The sequence below is a fragment of the Nycticebus coucang genome, chromosome 2 (genome assembly GCF_027406575.1).
Source record: "Nycticebus coucang isolate mNycCou1 chromosome 2, mNycCou1.pri, whole genome shotgun sequence".
Lineage (NCBI taxonomy): Eukaryota > Metazoa > Chordata > Mammalia > Primates > Lorisidae > Nycticebus > Nycticebus coucang.
The window spans coordinates 164,852,636-164,874,312 of NC_069781.1; the positions used below are offsets into that span (position 1 = coordinate 164,852,636).

Sequence of the window (21,677 nt, forward strand, 5' to 3'; positions counted from 1 at the left end):
AAGACATTTGTAAAGCCATTTTGATATTTCAGCCTCATGTCTTGGGGGAACAGACTCCTTGGTTAGCACTCAAGAGTCTTGGGTTCAAGCCTCAGATCTGCCACTAGAATGCTGTGTGATCTTGGTCAACCATTGCCCTCTCTGAGTTTCCCCTTTCCTGTCTGTGAGTTATTTGAGCTCCTAGGGTTTCATTGAAGTGAAGGGGTAGTCGGCCCCCACTCCCAGAGGTTCCGGCAGACAGTGGGGCAAGGTGTTACTCCCTTCATCCCTGCCAGGAGTGGCCAGGATACAACCCATGGGCTTGACTCCCAACTGTTCTTGATTTATTCAGGGGTGGAGGACTCAAGGTAGCAGGGGTGAAGGAGGAAGGTGTGTAGTAGGCCTGGGACCAACTCAGTGTCCTCTCCCTCTATCCACAGTAGCACGATACAACCGTACCAGCTACTTCTACCCGACATTCTCAGAGAGCTCAGAGCACAGTCATCTGCTCGTGTCTCCTGTGTTGGTGGCAAGTGCCGTCATAGGTGTGGTCATCATCCTCTCCTGCATCACCATCATTGTGGGCAGCATCCGCAGGGACAGACAGGCCCGGCTCCAGCAGCACCGCCACCGCCACCGGCACCGCCACCACCACCACCACCGGCGGCGGCACCGACACCGAGAATACGAGCACGGCTACGGTGAGCTGCCACCCACCCCAAGCCCGGGGACCTTGGGACTTCCATCAGATGGTGATTGATAGTATCAAGGAGCTGGCAGCTCTGCCATGGGTGGGGCAAGGTAGTCGCGGAAGGCATCCTGGAAGAGTGATCACTGGTGCCCAGCGTAATGTTCATGGTGGCATGAGTGGAACTCAGAGCAAGGCTGAGGTCAGAGAGAAAGTGTGTCACTACTCCCCAGCCCCTGTCTTGCTGGTCCAGAAAGTAGCTGGGCAGAGGGTTGGAGAGATGGAGGGACTGAGGGATGGGTGGATGGAGGAATAGAGGGAAGGAGGTATGATTGGGATGGGGGGATGAAAAGATGAGACATTGAGTGGAAAAATCAGTGGGAGGATGGAGAGATAGATGGGTGGAGGGGATGAATGGATAAGTGGGTAGATGGAAGAATGGATGAATGGAGAGGTAGAGGAATAGGGGGATGGAGAATGGGTAGATGGGTTGAGTGGGATGCATGAGTGGGTGGAGAGAGGTATGGGTGGATGGACTGGTGGAAAGCAGAGATAGAGCAGGGGGATGGGTCAGTGTGGGTGGGCATATGAATACATGGACAGATAAATGGATGAAAGGAATGATGAGTGAACTCTCTGTCCCCAGAGAGTCTGCAGAGTGCAAATAGAACTGATTTGAGGGTCTCCCAATTATTAGAATCATCCTTAAGCCGAGTTGGTGGCTAATTCTTAGGTGACCAGTCCCAGAAGTGTCCATCTGGCCAGAATGCCTGAACTTTTTGCAGAAAGCAACCACCTGGCTCTGTCTCATTCCTGGAAGGGGCCAGTTGTCTAAAAGCAGCAGGAAGGAACTCAATTCATTCAATTTTCAGACAATTTTCAATGACAGGAAAAAGCCAGGCCCCTCTTACTTCTCTTACTGCCTCCCTCAGTCCACTGCCCCTGTCACCAGGCAGGGAGGCCCCTTGACTCTGTGGATGAAATGACTTGAGCCTCCTGGGATCCAGAGCCAAGGCAGGACCTGAGGGGCTGACCCCTCCAGGCAGGAAGAGTGAAAAAAAATCATAATAAAGGAAAATTTTTAAAAATTCAACTGAATCCGATCAGCCCTCCTACCCTCCCGCAACACATCCTGATTAACCAGCAGGTTTGGGTCGTTTCCTCTCCCCTTCACAGAGTTAACTGGTTAAGGAAGGAACGAAGGGGGTACCTGAAGCTAGTGAGCAGAAGCCTGGTAGTGATGACCCATGTGTACATTTCATTCGTCATCTCTTTGGGTGAAGTCTTCACCATGGTCCGAGGGAGTGGCTACTTTTTGTCACCCTTCCCATTTACAGATCAGGAAGTTGAAGTTGGAATAGTTAAGTAACAGGCCTGGGGCCACCCAGCCAGCAAGTGCTGGATGCCAGACCTGAGCCCAGGCAGCCTGAGCTGGGTGCCCACAGGCTGCCCCTTAGACAGTCCCACCCAGGAGAGAGGTCAGAAGATGAGGGAGACACTGTGGGAGGCACCCCACATTTCAGGGCAGTGTCTGGCAGACACACCCACAGCCAGGGTGGATGTGCTCAGACCGGGACACTGCTCCTCGGGGAGGGTGGTTAGGACCAGAAGAGCCAGAGACTGGACAAAACACAGAGCACATCACAGGGATGAGTCAGGGGGCACACAGCCACTGTGGAAGAAAGACACAGCAAGTTAGTGGTTTGCTCTACACTGGGGACTGAAGAAGAAGGGTCAGCAGTAATAAAACAGATGTGGAAATTCAGCTGGCCTAGTCCCCATGTCTCCCCAGGAAGACAAGCCAGGAGCACTGCCAGGGCCAGGCTTGGCCTGCCCACCCTGGCACCCCCAGCCCGCCCCTGGGGAGTCCAGGGCTCCTGCCCAGAGCACGCCTGCCCCTAAAAGGAGCCCAGACACCACCCTCAGCCTCCCCCTACCCCAGGAGGGTGCTGGGCAGCACCTGCAGGGACAGTCTTCCTGCCTGTCCTCTCACACTGCCTGACCCTTTGCTCAGCTGCCACTGGCCCTCTCCAAACAGCAGTGTGTGCTCCGCTAACCGCTGCCCCTTCACATATGCTCTTCCCTCTGCCCGGTCCGCCATTCCCTGTGCTTCTCCAACTGTTAAAATCCTTACAGACCCAGCTCAAACGCTGCCACCTTCCAGGAACTTCTCTGGCCTCTCTTTGCCTTCCTAGCAAAGTTGAGTTGGTGTTTCCCTTCCCTGCACATCCTTGACCTTGTTCCCACACCTCCCCCAGCACCCCAGCCCTGGGGCAACCATGTTGAGCAGTGAGAACAGGACCTTCATGTGACTCACCCCCACCTGGGCCCAGGGTCCAGCCCCAGGCCTAGCCCAGAGGAGATGCTCCATGCACAAGGGGAGGAGGCACCTCCTTTCTTCCTCACAGCAAGAGGATAATAGCCCCTTTTCAAGACTAGGAAACTTAGGCACAAAGAAGCAATTTGCTGAATGGCCTATATGTCTCCAAGCCTGGACTGAGACTTGAGCACACACTAGCAACCCACAGTAGTTCCAGGCTACAAGGGCTGAGAAGCTGGCCTTGGCCTTGAGGAGAGAGGCGGGCCTAGGGGAAGGCCAGTCCCTTCATCATCTATGGGGGCCTGTGGACCAGGGCCAATGAGCAAGGCCCTGGCTCTGATCCCTGAAGTGGACAGGGTGATTGGGGTTACAACTGTGCCAAGCCCAGGGTCAGCCCTCTGATACTCACTCCCCAGCCCCATCCCAGTGGCACCTCTGTACCCTCCCCTGCCCTGTCATAGCAGCACCTCAGGGGGTCCCATCTCCCTGCCCCACTTCTGCTTTGGCATCTCCCTGGGGCCTCAGCAGGGGGTCCAGAGGCTCTGCCACCCCACACCTTCCTCCAACCTTCTGAAGGGTGAGCAGAGGCTGCTGGGAACCTTGAGAGGCTACCAGGGAGGTGGGAAAACTCACTGTGAGATAGCGTGGGAGCCACAAAAGCATCAGAGCACTGTGGGCACCCACCTATGGCACAGAGATGGGGACCCTTCCACCTGTCAACCGCGCCCTCCCAGCTCTGGGGACTGAAGCTCCCAGCCCCTCTCCTACCCCTCTTCTCTGCTCCATGTACGTCAGGGTCCCTCAGAGCCCACTCCTGGGTCCTGGTTCTCTCTCCATACCAACACTGCTCCGTCCAGTCATCCACCATCCGTCATCTTCCCTGCAGGTGGCTCCAGCCCTCCCGCCAGACCACCAGAACTGCATGCCCAGAGCCCCCCTAGACATCATCCTCAAGGTCCCAGAAGCATCTCAGACTCAAGGTGCCCAATTTCTACTGACAACCTCAGTAAAGTTGCCTAAACTCTCTATTCCTTGAGTGAGTCATCTATAAAATGGGTACACAAGGATCTACCTCAGAAAGTTATTGTGAGACTAAATAGCATAGCTCCTGGCTAATGAGTAAATGCTCAATAAACACAAGCTATTTTCATCATCTCTTCCCCAAAGAAGACCTGCTCCGGGCCACTTCACTGATGCCAGCTGTCCCAACTGGCACTTGTCAGCCTGGCAGCTCTAGGTCATTCTCCATAAGGTAGCCAAAGTGACTAGACTGGGACCACTTCCATCCTCAGCTCAGCATCCCTCAATGGCTCCCTATCACCTTCAGGACAGAATCGTCCCTCTGCCTGCCCAAAGGGCAGTCTGCAGTCTAGCCAAACAGAGAGGGAAGAGCCAACCAATGTTGGAGAGTGAGAAGCAGGGAAGATGGAGAGAGGGAGGGAGAAGAAAGAGAAGGAAGGAAAGAAGGAGGGAGGAAGGGAAAGAAGGAAATTTTGTTCCATCTTGAGCTTTCAGAGCAGTCTGGTAGCTGTCCTCTCACTTGCTGCAGGTTTAGAGCAAGCGACTTCACCTCTCCGTTTCTTCATCTGGTGGAAGGGGCGACCACGGGGGTAGGGCATCACAGGTGCAGATGGGTGCAAGTTCCTCTTTTTTCCTCTCTCAGAGCCTCCCAAAGGACTACCATGGATTGGGGTTAAATAATCAACCAAGACATTTCTTAATTTTGATGAGAAGGAGGATATGCAGGTCCTCCTTCTACCTATAAGGTAGAAAGCAGGGCTTCCAGACTCTTTTGGGTCTGTGCTGATAAGGAAATCAGGAGAGAGGGGAAAAGAAGGAATTAGGGGAGTTCCAACGGGACTGAGGGGGCTAGTTTCCTTCCAGCTGTCCCTCAGGAGTTCTGTCCAGCTGGATAGCTGGGGCTGACCTTGGTCATCTCAGACTTGGGATCCAAGGTAGGGGAGCACCTCAGGGTAGCCTCAGTTTCCCTGAAATGCTCAGCCTCTGAAAGGCCCAAGAAGAGAGGGTAAACACAGTTTGGTTCAGGCCTATCAGCACCCAGGGATGCCCAGTGCAACCACCCCCCTCAGGTGCAGAAAACACCCTGCTTACCCTATGTGACCTCCACAACCTCCTGCCCTACAGGTAGAAGAACTCTTCCCTGAGCCCAAAGACAAGGTGGGTAGCAGAGGCCTGCTCCCTGGCAATGCTGGCTGGGACAGGACCCAGCATTATCACAGTCCAGTGGCCCTGGTTCAACTTCTGGCCTCACCGTGTTGTTTTGTGCCTTCATTTCTCTTTAGTTTCTTCCCAAAGGCCTTCCAGATTCTATCTTTCAGCTGAAGTCCTGAAGGGAAACAAATATCACTTCTGCTCCTTTTTTTATAGCATATGTTATTGGGTGCATTTTTCCTGGCAGAAAAGTAATATGCATACATTCTAGAAAACCTTATAAACACAGACAATATAAAAAGAAAATAAAGGTCACGATCCTGTCCTCTGGACAGAGCCACCGTTAACATGTTTGGAATATTTTCTTCTGAAGCTTATTCAGTGTCTACTTAAAACCCTAGAATCATAACTGTAGACGGTTTCATATCTAAATTTTTCCACTTATTTTGTATCAAGAGTGGGCAAAAGAGTTTAGGGAAGTGGGAAGAGCAGTTTGCAGGGTTTATACAAACTACATGAATTTCAACTTCCTGCTTTACCAGGCTTGGGACCCCGAGCCTTACCTTCCAAGTCTGTAGAATGGTTTGGCAACTGTACCACACGCTGCAAGGAGAGGTCAGAGCCCCGCCCCTGATGCCAAGCCCCACCCCCAGAGGGGAGGAGTCACCGAGAGCCCTGAAGCTAGAGAGACCTCATAGCCACACATTCCCAGCCATGACTAGACCTCTCACAAACTGGGAGATGGGGAGCTTAGACCACCAGAGACAAAACAGCCACTGCCCTCTGGCTCTGCTACTCACTGTGTGTCCTCTAGCAAGTCACCAGGCCTCCCTGAACCTCAGCTGTAGAATAAGAGACTGGTGCTCCCCAGCTGCATTTCCTAAGCAGTGCTACTAGGTCTAAGAATGTAAGATTCTGTGGTTAAATGCTGGACAAGCACAGCTGAATGTGTTTCTTAGATGCAGGACTTTTCAAAGCATATTAATGTGAGGTTAAAAACCCCAGAGGAGAATGCATGTGGACTTGCCAGATTCATCATAGATTCCTTTTTTTTTTTCCCCTGGGATACCTAAAGGGAATAGTGTGTGGTTGGCCTGGGAGGCTGATCCCAGAGTTCTCTGCAGCCCTCTATCCCTCTACTCTTCTCCCCATTTTCCATGCCCCAGCCCAACTCCACAGCTCAAAGCTCCCTGTTCACACCGCATTCTTCTTTCTCATCTCCCCCCTTGGCTCAGGCTGTTCAGTTCCCTCCTTCTGGTCTTCTCTTCTCCCGGCTAATTCCTAGACAAGACCCAGCTCTGGCAGCCCCCCCTCCAGGAAGCCCCTCCTCACCTCCAGGCTGGTAAGGCCTGACTCTTCTCTCACAGTCCCAGAACTACCTCTATCAAATTTCACGACACACTGCATGGTACCGGGCAGTCCCCAGGGAGCCTGCCACTGCCCTGGGAGCCCCACCAGGAAAAAGATCAGTCTGCTTCCTCTCTGTCACCTCAGGTCCAACCTTGCAATGGCAGGCACATTCTGGGGCTGCCTCGGAGGGGTGAAGGCAGCTGTGAGGGCAGATATGAGCCTCACTGATCTTAGGTAGACCCATAAGGACCATTCCCAGGCACTGGCTTGAGGCCCAGGCTGTTGGTCTCTTCCCTGCAGTGTCTGACGGACACACGTCCAGCCACTCAAGCCATAGGATGCGCTATGCCTGTAGCACTACAGAGGACTGGCCCCCACCCTTGGACATCAGCTCTGACGGGGACATGGATGCCACGGTGCTCCGAGAACTGTACCCAGATTCTCCACCAGGGTAAGAAGGACACACAGGGAACAGGGCATAAGAGGGTGGGGCTCTGGACACGAGGACACCCCCAGCATGGAAAATTGTGGTACCTCTCCACGTGGGATAGGTGCAGAAAACGTGTGTGGTGGCTGCGGCCATCTCCTCACTCCTCCTGACCAAGCAGGTCCTCTGAGGCCATCCATGACTCAGCATATGTCACCATAGAGTGCTAGGAAAGGAAGAGACAGGCTCAGCTCCTGCAGAGCATGAGCAGGCCTGCTGGGGATGCCTTTACAGTTTCAGCAGTGCTTCTAGGGCAGCTGTCCTGAGCCCCAGTGTGTGTTCCTCCTGGTGTCTCCCTGGGAGGTTGGGCCAGGGGAATCTTAGGTTATTTCAGTGGCCATAGGATCAACCTCCCCCTAGGTAAAAAATTCACTGTGCTTCTATAAGCACCCTCCCCTACCCCCTGCCCAGCCCTTAGGCCCACGGTCTGCAGGTTACTGAGGGAGCCTCTTCTCTCATAGCTACGAGGAGTGCATGGGGCCGGGGGCCACTCAGCTATATGTCCCCACGGATGCACCGCCACCTTACTCGCTGACAGACTCCTGCCCCACACTGGGTGGCACCCCAGACTCGGGCAGTGGCCACAGCCTCCACGAACACCAGCAGGAGCAAAGGACACCTGGCCAGCGTGGCATCCGCACCATCTCCATGGACACCCTGCCCCCTTATGAGGCTGTGTGTGGGGCCGGCCCGCCATCGGGCCTGCTGCCACTGCCTGGACCAGGACCAGGGCTGAGGGGCTCACAGGGTTCACCTGCCCCAACCCAGCCCCCTGCCTCTGGCCCAGAGAGGATTGTGTGAGTGACCCAGCCGGCCAGGGCCTGCAGGTCCCTCTGGGCTGAACCACATCCTTCAGGCACACATAGGCGCAAATACACACACAAAAAGACATATGCACACACAGATGAGACTTGTACACACACAGACATATACACTCACATACCCATGTGCACACACAGACCTAGACATGCCCCACACATGTGTAGACATGTGCACACACAGACCCACCATGCCCACACAAAACCCACCTGCAACTTCCTGCCTCCTGCTCCCCGGCCTGTTGGTTGTGCCTGTGTAGACAGCTCTGGGGGAAGACAGGTGAAGTAAGAAATGGGGTTTTTTCTGCCTTCTTCCCAGGCCTTTCTGCTCCTACCCTCACCTGGCAGTCTGGGCCCAAACTCTGATTCTGCCTCCAGAAACTGCTTGACCTTCGCAGGTCAGCTGCCTGCCCTGACCCCTGCCCCAGGGCTGGCTTGTCCTCCTGGGAGGTGAGACAGGCCCCAGTGAGCGTCCACTGTGTGCTGTGCCTATCTCTCAATTCCAGGGCAGAAGAGCTACAACATCACCACCCTACCACTTACAGGATTGGGGACACAGGTCTGGGAGTTTGCGTACAAGCTGGAGCCCCTTACAGCCCACCAGGCACCCTCCCTAACCCAGCACCCTCAGTCTGGTGGTGCTAGTGGAGTTATCTCAGACGCTGCAGGGGAGGACCAGGGCTCTGGGGCAGCAGGTACCACATGGTGGCTGTGGCCATGGGTTACAGCTGTTCCCTATTCAGTCCAACCCACTGCCCAGAACTGAGAGTCTTCAAAAAAGATGAGGCCATTGCCTTTTTTCAGGTGGCCTCACCACAATGCTGCCTGGACACTGCACTAAGGCACAGAAGTGGCCTCTCGCTCAGCCTCTGCCCAGCCGACCACTGTGGCCTGAGCAGGAATGGCCTGGAGCCAGACTCCAAGGCTGGCCTTGTCCTCCTGGGTGGCAGCTCATAGTTGGGAATGGTGAATGGACGTGCTCTGGCCTTACCCCTCCAGGGTGTCTGCAGAGACAAAATAAAGGGGATATGAGCCCCATAAATACCACCAGGCCACCACAACATGTCCCCACCACGCTGCCAGTGTCCTGCCTCAGAAGGGCCTTTGTGGGGTCAGCCTGGAACGGAAAGGCTCAGATCTTGGCCCTGGAGCCCCAACAATTTCCATCAAAGACCACACGGGTAACAGAAGTGATTTCTGAAGACCCAGCCTGCCACGGTGGCAGCCGTGAATCTGTGAGGAGTGTCCCGCCAGCATCGCCAGCAGCCATCACCCTGCCCTTAAACAACAGCACCTCATCGTCCTCTTCCCCACATTTCAGCTCCTCCAATGAAGGGCTAAGACGATTCAGTAATCCCTTTCTTAAACAGAGGGGTGGCAAGGATGAATTTTATTTTCTGGAGAAACAGCTTTTCTTCTGGTACGGAGCTGGAAGGACTCCACCCAGGGGTTCTGTAGCATCCTGCGGGCACATCCTGAAGCTCCAGACTCCGCCTGGGGGAGGGACCCTGTTTACACAGTCTGTCCACCTTTGCGGTGTACCTTTTTCTAGGCAAAAAATATCTGTCTGTTGTACCGTATAGCCTTTTAAATGCACTCCAGAGACTCTTAAAAAATGCATCCTGCTTCTGCAATTTCTAGAGAGTGCTGGGGTGGGGGGCAGATAAAAATCCCCACCTACTCATCAGTGTTTGAGGATTGGAGCGAAACAGCTTTTTCTTTCCTGACCAGGCGCTGAATAAGCAACAATGTATCTTTTCTGTGTTCAAAATAAATATGTCGTATCAGTAAAAATATAGCGAGAAGTAACACTTTCAAAAAGTGCATGGGGTTTCATACCTTCTGAAACTTGTAAGGAAAGGAAATACCCACAGCAAACTGAAAATGTGCCTCCAGCTAGCAACCCCGACTGGGGGGGCTCATGATTAGGTATGATTGAAGCCTTGTCATGTTCCTGTTGAGATGGATGTTTGGGTAGTCAGTGACTTACAGGAGTTCTTTTTATTTATTTATTTTTTTCTTAACCTCACTGAAATGTGGCATCATTTCTGAGACTTGGCTGGTGTAAATGTCACTGGGATGAGCCATCATCTTCGAGACCTGACTCTAGGAACATAAGGAACTAGACGTTTTACTTTAAAGGCACTTGGCTTGCAGCACCCTGGCGGTTTGTACTACCAGGAAAGAGAAGAAAATTGTAATGAGACCGACTTCAGTTGTTTTCTTCCGCTGGGCAGAAATTCCCTTTCTTCCTTTGTGTCCTAGACCGTAGCTTTGGCTGGCTATCTCTTGGCGGAGCCTAATTCCCTGTCTCTGTCTCACTTCCCTCCCACCAGAACCCGAGTAATGTCCACTGGCGTAGTTCTAGACCCCCAAGCGCCCAGAAGTGAGGTGTGGCAGAGGGGAAGGTGACTGTGAGGAGGAGAAGCACTAGCTCCTCCTTCCAGGTCTCAGCGGGTCCCCCACCCCCACTCCGACCCCATACTGCCACCTGCCGGCTTCCTGGCGCCACTGTTCAAAGCCAAGGCGTCAGTTTCAATGAAGAGCCTCACTTCTCCAGCTTTGAAACCCATTGCCCAGCGGCACTCATAGTTGTAGTCAAAACTTGTCATTTTGATCCTGGGCTCATCTTCCACCCTTGGGATGTTTCCATGAGGTTAAACCCATTCATACATCCCATTTTTAGGACGAATCTCTGTCCCACAGCATCTCCCTCTGGACACATCCTGATAGCTGTGCCCCCACCCCTAGCCCACCCACATCTCTGTATGCAAAATAAACACTCCTGTTTTGTTTTGTTTTGTTTTGTTTTGTTTTTGAGACAGAGCCTCACTTTGTCGCTCCTGGTGGAGTGCTATGGTGTCATAGCTCACAGCAACCTTACACTCCTGGGCTCAAGAGATTCTCTTGCCTGTTCTTAGAAACACCATCAGGCATGACTCCGGTGCCACCTGGGTGCCCTGGGGCCCCTCTTCCTGAAAGAAATATAGAAACCTTCGTGGTGATGGTGTCCAGCCCCATGAGGACCCCAACATGAATGGCCCCCCATTGACACTTGCTGCTATAGGCCCAGGCTCTTGGGTCTTCCCGTCTCCTCCATCCACGATGTGCCCTGTACTGTGGTGTGACTACACATGGTAACACATTCAAGGTCCTTTGCACATTCCCACAAAGAGACTGGCCTCCTCTCTGTGCTAGGACTTGAGGAGTGAGGACCGAGGAGAGCATCTTTGGAAGACTCTCCTCTGTAGCATCACTGGGCTCAGGAGTGGAGCTGCATCACAGGGAACCAGAGGGGTCAGGGTCAGACCTGGGGATGAGGGGTTGGTTAGGGAGATGACCCAGCAGCTCCAAAGGGAGTAAGGCAGAGAAACTAGGAAAGGCAAAGATCGAGTGAGGGTGTCTTCAAGCAGGTCTCTCTGGCCACTCTGAGAGGCAGGGTAGAACATGCCTGGAAGTCAGCCCACTTGAGGGGTGAGGGAAATGGACCGTTTCCACACCAACTCTCAGCAGTCATTGCTGGGAGGCTGCCCTTTGGAGATTGTTCTCTCCTGCCCCTTGTGCAGGCTATGCAGCCTCCTCTAGGTAGAGAAAGTCTCAGACAGGGCAGCTGCAGCTCCTGGCACTGGGTCAGCATGCATGGGCCTGGCAAGGTCCAAGGGCACAAACGGCATCTGCCACACATGACAGCAGGTGTCCACCCAAAGAGGGAGGAAAAAGGATTAATACAAAGGATGGAACACCTGCTGTCACACGGGCCAAACCCATATGTACATACACACACAGGGGTCCCTCACACCAAGTTCCTAAAGACACTCCCAGACACACACCCATCTGTAGCATCATCAGCTCCCATCGCCTGTGGTTTTGTGCAGGTTTGCTCAGACAGTGCTGGTGCATGCACACTAGTGCCCCTCTCACTTAGAGCTCATGCACTTGCAGCTTGGTGTTTCATGATCCGGTGCCGCCAGTGCTCATGCTCAGTTGTTGCAGACCAGGCCCTGGGTATAAGCAGTGGAGGGAGCTTCATCGTTCGTCCCGGGCTCTGCTCTGCTCAACAGCGCAGTGCACCTCCCCAAGCTCAGGTGAAGTCTTTGGAGCCCAGGACCAATAGCTTAGGTCAAGTCTGGTATCTCTGGGCTTGGAGCCTGGGCATATCTTTGTCCTCAGGGTGGCAGCCCAGCTGCGCCTGTCCATCGTATCTCTAAGGAACCCAAGGCTGCAGGTCCTCGGGGCCTGGGACTGCCTGTCTCTGCTCCACGACTGGTAGTTTCAAGGCCCACAACCCAGCACAAAGCTAGCAGCACCTAGAACATAAGATGAATAGGGGGACATCTCTTGAAAGTGACCCTGCACCCCATGGCAGGCTCTGAGCTTTATCACCCAGCCCCATTACTCAATGGCAAGAGACAGAAACCCAATTTGAACCTTCTTAAGCAAGAGATCATACTCACTGGTTCATGTAACTGACTTGTGCAAGTGATAATTCTCAGTGCAGGCATGCTGGATCCAAGAACCCTGAGAATATGGACAGGTGTACTGTCTCACCAGGCTCTGCTGCCTGCCCCATTGCCTTCAGTCACCCATCAGCACAATGGCTATGGAAGCCCCAGGTCTACCTTGGTTGGTGCACAATCCAAAAGGACGGGAAGGTTGGGCATGGCGGCTCACTCCTTGTAATCCTAGCACTCTGAGAGGCCAAGGCTGTTGGATTGCCTGAGCTTGGGAGTTTGAGACCACCCTGAACAAGAGTGAGACCCTGTCTGTACTAAAAATAGAAAAACTAGCCAGACATGGTGATACACACCTGTAGTTGCAGCTACTCGGGAGGCTAAGGCAAGAGGATTGATTGCTCAAGCCCAGAAGTTTGAGGTTGCTATGAGCTATGACACTAAGGCACTCTACTCAGGCTGACAGACAATCTGTCTCAAAGAAGAAAAAGAAGAAGAAGGGGGAGGAGGGGAGATCCCCTCTCTCTCAGACAGAAAAGATCAAATCTCAGGGAGAATGTGACCCCTGAATGGCTATGTCTGAAACTGAAATCTGATTGTCTGGGCCTGGGTCCTGCACCTGCTGGGAGCATGGGGGAGGGGAGCCAAACAGTCTCTCCTGGAATGGTTTTCCAGAGAAAAGAAGAAAGGAGTCCAAGAAGACTGGGCACACACAAAACAGCAGATGTTGCCATGTCTCCTTGACAGGTTGGGCCCTACCCACCAGATCTCTATTCACATACGGGAAGAGTGGGGCTTGAGGGCAGGTACTGGGGAAGGGACAGGCGGGGGTGGTGCTGGTTGCAGACCAGGGCCTACGGCAGAGAGTGGAGGGGTCAGAAATAGCCTGCAGCTGGACCCGTGTGCTCCAGATTTGCTGGCTACCACAAAGGTTGGCTCTTTGCAAAGGTTGCCCTGGGGTGGGGTGGGGGGAGCCTCTGGCCAGCTGCAGTGAGCCAGCCCAACTCCACACTGAGGACAGTGGGGGTGTGAAAGACTCGCCTGAGGACATCCACCCACAGTGTGGTTATTACGCAGTTTTGTCCCTGCAGTAGCACACAAATATGGACAAAAGGCCAAGATATGAACCCGTGTAATGGGCCCTGAGACTCCAGTCCAGCTCTGGAGGGCCGCCTCACCATGGACTCCCCTCTTTTCCTCCTCCTCCTCCTCCTCACAGCCCTTCCCTTCCTGAGCTGTCCCCAGGGCTCCAAGTCATCCTTCCAGACTGGGGACTCAAGATCAGACCCAAGCTGTTTCCTCTAGGGGGAGATGGGTCCCATCACAGACCCCAGGGGGCGATGAAGTGGACAACCTGTAAGAATGTCCAGCTCAGCTCTACGGAAAACAGGTTCCTCCCTGTATGTCATACATGGACTTGATGACAGTGAGTCCTGAGTTCCAGACCTGAGGCCCCCTTCCAGGTAGCATGCCCACCCCTGTTCTCCCTGTGGCCTCTGAACCTCTGGGCTCTGTAGAGAGCATCTGGGTACTGCTGTGGGTGAAGAGTTGTCACTGAGACCTGGAGGTCCAGCTTCTCTGCTTCTGTCATCAGCTCACCAGTGACCTTGAGCTAGACACTTTCATTCTCTGGGCCTCAGGACCCCAATGCTCCACTAACCTTCCCAAGCCAAATCAACCCCTGCAAATCTCCAGTGCTCCACCTAAGTTGTCCTAAAGGATAGTTACACTGATGCAGAGAAAGGTTCTCACTAAGCCCATCACTCCCTGGAGAGCCCAGGAAATGTGAATAATGCAATTAACACCAAATTAAATAGTTGTAGGAGGCTGCCAGGGGCCAATGGTGAGACAGAGAAGGGCTGGTTCCAGCAGGAGAGAGCAGGAAGGGGGGGATTCTAGGCACCGGCCCCAGTGTTCTCAGCCCAATGTTCTCACTGTCACTATCACTGTCACATGCTCTGCCATTCTGGGAGAGATGGGGGTGGCAGGCAGTTCACAGATAAGACCAGTTACCCAGGAAGGGACCTGAGAACTAAGATGTCCAGAATGAACAAAGTAGTTAATAAGTAACCAACATCAATAGAAGAATCACACAGGGGGAGAAAAAGATGAATCTGAGTGTACCCATTTGTGAAATTCCTATTAACAGAAAAAAGACAAAGGCCACTCCAGCTCTCTCTCTCTCCAGGGAACAAGTCTGCCAGGGGCCAAGAGATGAGAAAGAGAGGGACAGAAAGAGAGAGAATGAATTGAGACCCTTTCATTTTACACTGACCCTGCTTTCCTTGGCCTGGGGACTATACCCTTGAAGACAACTCAGAGGCCATAAACCCTGAAGATCCTCCCCCCACCCCAAGTCTGTGACTCCTTTGTACAAATCTTTGGTACTAGGGGGAAAGCATGGCTTTGGGTGGTAGATTTGGTTTGGTAGCCTGAATAATGGCCACCAAAGATGACCATGTCCTAATCTCCCAGAAGGTGTTTCTTTACCCAGCAAAGGGATTTTGCACATGTGATTAAGTTAAGGACCTTAGGGTCAAGGCTTAGCCTGCATTATCCAGGTGGGCATAATGTAATGAGGGGATTGTTAGGCAGACAATGAGAGACATCCAGCCCTCCTGGGGACAAAGGCAGGAGCCCCAGTCTGATCTGCTAATCAGATTGGTAGGGTGTGCAGGTCAAGTAGCACAGGCACCATAGGGTCTGGAAGGTGACCTAGAGCAACCTAAAGCTAATTGTCATGTCATTAGCTTTAATCTCTGCATTGTGTTTTACTCCCCACCCCCATGGCCTTTCAGAGAGGGTCATGGGAGATGCACATGCCCAGTGACACTCAGGTGCTGTAACTCCCCACTGTCCATCAAAGTACTTCAGTGACATTTGAACCAGAAGGAGGGTCTAGCCAAGACAAAATAAGATAGGACCCCAGACCATAATCGGGGCCTTCCGTTACATCTGTGGCACATGTATCTTACTTTATGCAATAAACTTCACCTGGTGCTTGCCTTACTTTGATGTCTGGTCATTCTTTGGCCAAGAGTGCACCAAAAACCAAGAACAAGATTGCTTACTCAACAGGAATGAGAGGAAACTTCTCCTTCCCTGGAAGGTTTGCTGAAAGATCAACTCACAATAAGGCAGATTAATAAAAGAAAGAGATTTATTGATCATGTACACAGGAAGAAATACACAGTGATTACCCAATTTCCAAGTGGGCTCCAGAAGTTGATATATTCTCATTTTACAGGGGAGAGGAGATGAGGAACACAGGGGAATAATGGTTACTAGGGAGGATGAACAGATACATGGAGGAATAAATAATGGGGGAAACAGATTAACTTGTAAATAATTCTCACTGGAAATTAAATTAACCTGAGAGACAGGTTTTGTCTTAAAATGGTTTGGGCCAGGTCTAGTTGCATTATTACTTTTCTTACTTGTAACATTGAGATGACAGGGGAGAGACGGAGGGAGGAGAGTGGGGCCTTGGTGTGTGTCACACTTTATGGGGGCAAGACATGATTGCAAGAGGGACTTTACCTAACAATTGCAATCAGTGTAACCTGGCTTATTGTACCCTCAATGAATACCCAACAATAAAAAAATAAAAAAAAAAACATTGAGATGACAGGGAAGGGAAGGGAAGTCAATTGTTCTTTTCGGTAGGGTAAACCCCTTCCAAGTTCTGTTGATCTCTAAGGGCCTTTAATTCAAAAATACTCTTTATACCCAGGAGTCATACATGGGGTGAAATTTCCTGAGCTCCTTCAGTAATCTCAGGGGGACTTAGAAGAGGGAAGTGAAAGGTGGCCACCGAAGAGTAGGGAGCAGAATGAAGGAGCTCAGAGCCAAGGAACCCAGGTGGCTTTAGGAAGCAGATAGAGGGAGGAAATGGATTCTCCCTGACAGCCTCCAAAAGGAACCAGCCCAGGGAGACTGATTTTGGACTTCTGACCTCTAGAATTATGAGGTAATAAATTTGTGTTCTTTTAAGCTACAACATTTTTAGAAATTTGTTACAACATCGATTGGAAATGCATGCCCCTCAGATCTAATCCCCACTCTTGCTCTGTCTCAATTTATTTATAAAATAGAAGGAAGGAGGATTAGGACTAGTGATGGGAGGACCTCTCCTGCTCTCTTTGGCCCCAGGCTGTGTTAATGCCTCTCTTGGCATTCTCTCACATTGACCTTCGCTGGACTTCACCTGTGTCTTCAATTCAAAGGGAAGTAAAGGGGAAAACCAAAGGGTGGTCAGGTATAACCTTGAAACTAACCTTTCTAAGGTTCAAAATCAGATGAGCTAATGTGCAGGAAACAGTAGCATCCACTCTAGTGGACATCAAATGACTAATCTAGAACAGCCTATGGAGGGAGAGTTAAAGGTTTACACAGGGAGTTTCATGGTGCTACTCAAGGGGGGATCCGTTTTCAAGTACAGCTCCAACTAAGAAATGGCTTCTCAACCAAAAGGGTGTGAACAGTCCTGGCCACTGAGTTCAGAAACAATTCAGGGGGCAGGAGAGAGTAGGAGGTAGGGAACAACAAGACTGCAGATGTGGTGATCCAAGTCTGAGACAGTTCCAAGGCTAGGCACCCAGACAAATGTCCTTCTCAGTGACTGGAGGGGCAGACACCCAACAGTCTCAGAGAAAGCAAATGGTGTAAGGACCAGGTCCTCATGGCCTGTAGTGACTACAAGGTCACAGCCAGCTCCTGCCCTGAGCTTGGCTCTCCAGGTTGTGAGTCACCTGAAGTCAGGCACCTTTATTATTTGTTCTCAAAGCCCCCAGGCCAGCATGGGCTGGGCTACTGGCTGACTACTCTAGGACAGTACTTCCCCCAAACACCAGGTACTAGTATTAAAAAGGAACCCAAGAGCATGGCACAGTGGCTCACACCTGTAATCTAAAAACTGTGGGAGGCCAACGCAGGAGGATGGCTTGAGGTCAGTGAAAGGATGGCATTGCTAATCATCTAACATTAAAAAAAAAATCACTGTACACAACAGTGTGCTGGCCCCCATTTCTTGCTTCTTGCTTGACCACTTGTGGCTTAACTTGTTTCTTTTAAGAGATTTTTTTGCAGAACTTGAAGACTACTGAACAAACAGAAAAGGGCATTATAGCCTCTCTGCATCTGCCAGACCACATTCCAAGAAGTCAGATAAAACCAGCCCAACAGAAAAGAACTGCTCTGGAAAACAACTGCCCTCTGTTATCATTTCACAATAGCTAGGCTCTGCTCCCTAGAACCCAAATAGTAGCCCAAGCCACTCATGCTCAGTGTTATCATTCTTTCTTCTTTTCACACCATATCCTTTCCTCCCTTAGAAAGTAAAATAAACATCTTGATTCCAAACCTATCTTAATCTTTGAGTTGAGAATTCTTTCTCAGCCCACAGTATAAGCCCCCTAATAGCCAGGAGTTCAAGACCAGCCTGCGCAATACAGTTGGGTTTTGTACAGAACCCATCTGTACAAAAAAATTAAAAATTAGCTTGGTGTGGTATCTTGTGTCTATAGTCCCAGCTGTTTGAGAGGCTGGGGCAGGACCATCACTTGAACCCAGAAGTTTGAGGCTAAAGCGAGCTAGTGTTACAGCCTTACCAGGTGCATTGCCCACTGCTCAAAAGGAAGCCAATACACTGAGATTGTTGCAGAAGAGGAGGTCTGATGGAGAGAAAGAACACCTGAACACCCGTGTCTAAAAGAGGAAGGATTTATTTCAGCCAGCAGAGCCATGGCAAACTAGAGTCCAAAAATGGCCATGCTTCCTGACTGGCTCTGTCTTCTTCTTTTTATCTCTACTCAAGAGTTCCTCATCTATGGGCACCCTTCTCATGAGTCAGTTTGAATCAAGCTGGAGGAGGTGGGCACGGGCTTTACAGAAGCAGAAGCAGGTGTTAGTTTCAAAGTCCCAGGAAATTAGGTTTCTACAAATTCCTAAGAGCTGAGTCACCATGGGGAGGACTTTGTAGGTGTGTCCTTGGGACTACTGTGAGAAAACTTTTGTTCTCTCAGACCTTACTTTTTCTAGGTATCTTCTCTCAAGATAGCAGGGGTTATAGCAGAGAAAGAGTTTAATACTGAGGGTGCCATATGAGGAGTTGGAGGAAGTTCTCAAATCTGTCTCCCTGAGAATTTAGGACAAAGGGTTTTCAAAGATCTGGTGGGCAAAGGGCTAGGCAATGGGTCTGCTGACTGGCTGGGTTCAGAGTAGAATCATAAGTGTATAGAAATTGTCTTCTACTGAGTCAGTTCCTGAGTGGGAGGGGGGGTGGTCACAAGATCAGGGGAGTCAGTTCTTCGGAATGGACCACTAATCTGTGTGGGTCAGCTGTTCCACTGGAATTCAGGGCTTAAAAGATATTTCAAAAACTAGCCTTAGGCTCCACAAGGGTGATGTTATCTAATGGAGCAAGGAAGAAAACTAAGAGTCTTTATGACCATCAGCTATTTGACTCCTGAATAGTGAACAATTATAGGACAGCAAACTGGGGAACAGTGGCTGGTTTTATATATACAGAGATATATATTTCTTCTACCACAATTCCCTGTGGCCCTTTATTAACTTTATAAAGGGTGGTTTCACTAATCACACAACCACACTCAAGCCTGGAGAACAGAATGAGACTCCTATCTCAAAATAACGGGGGGGTGGGGGGAAATGCAATGTCCAAAAATTTGGGAAATACAGTACATGTTGCCCCTCCTAGAAATTAAAAATCTTAATTAGCCTGCTATTTGAGCTGGACATGCCTTTCTTAGCCCAGTGTTACCCAAATTTATCTGGCCATATAAAATTTTTACTCACAAAAGACTGTGTTGACCCAAATAAATGACTAAGACAAAAGTCTTAATCAATGGAGGTTTATTAAGCCAAGATTTTGAAGACTCACTTGGGAAAAACATGAATCACAGACAAGCTGTGGCTGTTTTTCTGACAGGGAAGACGAACCTTTGGTATTTAAAAGGAATACAAGGAGAAAGGAAAAGATGGAAGGGTGTAGGGGGTGAGCTGGTGATGAGGCAGTGGTATATTCTTGTGAGGCCCAAGAAATCCATATTTTATGTAAAATAAGGGTGTAAAGGAAGCATCAGTTATGTTGATGACCCTGGGTAGTTGGAAAAATGTCTGATTCTGTCTTGTCTCCAGTTCTGTTACCTGTAAGATAAATTTATAATTCATTGTTAGTGTGGGATTGAACAGGCTTTAGTTTGGGGTGCTAGACATAGGTATAATTTCATGTCCTTGCCTATGGAAGGTTAGCAAGAAATGTCCTTAATGAATGATCTGATCCATGGGGCCTGTTCTTCACAGGTGCTGAGGCTTTTACCTTCTCATTTGCATAAGGAGTTGTGGGGAGACCACCCAGAGATTTTTATTTTCATTTTACAACTGATTATGAACCCTAAGTAAGTGCCCCTCTGTGAAGGATACTTTGAGAAAGGCTGACATGAGTGCAAATCAGTGCACGAATCAATGAAGTATTAGATGTGCAGAAGGAAAGAAGGAAGGGGGCGGCGCCTGTGGCTCAGTCGGTAAGGCGTCGGCCCCATATACCGAGGGTGGCGGGTTCAAACCCGGCCCCGGCTTAACTACAACCAAAAAATAGCCGGGCGTTGTGGCGGGCGCCTGTAGTCCCAGCTACTCGGGAGGCTGAGGCAAGAGAATCGCTTAAGCCCAGGAGTTGGAGGTTGCTGTGAGCTGTGTGTTGCCATGGCACTCTACCGAGGGCCATAAAGTGAGACTCTGTCTCTACAAAAAAAAAAAAAAAAAGGAAAGAAGGAAGGGAGGGAGGAGGGGGGAGGAGGGGGGAGGAAGAGAGAGAGAAAGAGAAAGGAAGAGTAGAGTAGATGGAAGAGTAGAGATATAAGTGATTGCTTCAGTCTGTGGTCCCCCAAAAGTAGTCACTGTCACAAATGATGTGGGTACCAGTAGTTTATTTGGGAGGTGATCCCAGGATGCAGGGTGCAGGAACAGGGAAGTAAGATGAGGAAGAGAGAAGGGCCAACAAAGGGTGCACTTACGAGAAAGCTACTTCTGTGGGTAACTGGGAGCTGCTCCGCCTGGGGCCCCTCTGAAAGACTGTAGAGCAACCGCATAACTGTCCCACCAAGGGGCAGGAAGATAGGGTTTTTGCCCACCAACTCTGACCCCCCACTGGTCCTTGGTCACCCGAGAGTGTCAGCTTCCGGAGCTTGCAGCCTGCCCCCACACACCAGCAGAACATGCCGCTGCAGCTGAGGACACTCTGGAGCGTGAGGCACCAGGAGCCTTACCAGGTGACATCTGGAGAGGACTGAAGGACATGCTGAGGGATATAGCCCTGGCAGATGGGGTTATGGAAGGATGCAGGTGCTTGTCACATTTGTTTTGGGGACAAGGAAAGAGCCTGATTTAGGCCCTGTTCCACTGGGTGTGGATGGGGATAGGGCTGGGGTGGGGATGAGGTGCTAAGCATGGGCCCTGTCGCCCTCATATCTGAACACTTCAGAGGACAAGCAGAGGTAGGGCCTCGCTAGGTACAACTTTCTCCTTTACCAACATAACTTCCTCCTCGGCCTCCTGACTGGGTGTTGGTGGCAGGGCAGGGGTGGCCCTCTCCATTCCTCCAAGTGCACAGCCTGAGCCTGGCCTGGGAGACCCACTGGACTCTCCTCCTCATCCAGTCCCTTGGAGCTGCCATGAACGGGCCCTGACCCCTAGACCCAGGCAAGACCCTCTTAGGTGACCTCATCACCTACTACCTGACAAGAGCAGGAGATGACTACCCTGGGTCCGCAGGTGAGCAGCCCTTAGTTACCCGGCCAGGTGACTGTTGAGCAGGAACCCCATCCTCAGCTCTGTCTGCTAATTGAAGAGGCCCTTGCTCTGGATAGGTGCTGCCAGCTCTGCCCCACAAGTCTGCCCTGAGCTGCTGCAGGCACTGGCGTTCCTTGAGCTGATATCTGTCAACCTGTTTCTGTTTCCCCAGAGGAAGGAAATCAGGTCTCTGGATGTAGGCACTGCCAGCCCCAGCACAAGGGAGTGTCAGGTGGGGGACATGGCATGCCCACCACACCCAGTGACTTTGGTCTCATTTTACAGCTGGAGAAACTGTGAGCTAAAAAGGCCACCGCAACCTATCTATGGTCTACTGCTAGTAAGTGACACACTGCTCTAACCACTAGACTACACTGCCCCTCTGAAGAGAGATGGAGCTACGGAGCTCATCATAAAGAGAGAAATGTGGCTTTGGAAGCTACTGGAGAGCCTTCACCTCTTCCAGCTGCAGGCACTGGCTGCTGGACTGGGAACAAGGACACCTGGGGCCTTGTCCCACCTTACTCCCTTTCTAGCTGCATGTCTTGGGACAGGTCTTATTTTGTCTTTGAGTCTCAGTGTACCCCTCTGCAAAAGTGGACAG

At 51.3% G+C, this 21,677-nt stretch overlaps 1 protein-coding gene across 1 annotated transcript in view; it reads left to right on the forward strand.

Annotated features, from left to right (window-relative positions):
• BEAN1 (brain expressed associated with NEDD4 1) overlaps positions 1 to 9,837 on the forward strand; it is a 46,131-nt gene extending 36,294 nt beyond the window's left edge. Inside the window, exons 3-5 of the mRNA XM_053554111.1 lie at positions 420 to 680; positions 6,810 to 6,960; positions 7,458 to 9,837. Coding sequence (XP_053410086.1) covers positions 420 to 680; positions 6,810 to 6,960; positions 7,458 to 7,797 — 752 coding nt within the window. The 3' untranslated portion in view covers positions 7,798 to 9,837. The remainder of the gene's footprint in view (positions 1 to 419; positions 681 to 6,809; positions 6,961 to 7,457) is intronic.
• The last annotated feature ends 11,840 nt before the right edge of the window (positions 9,838 to 21,677 follow it).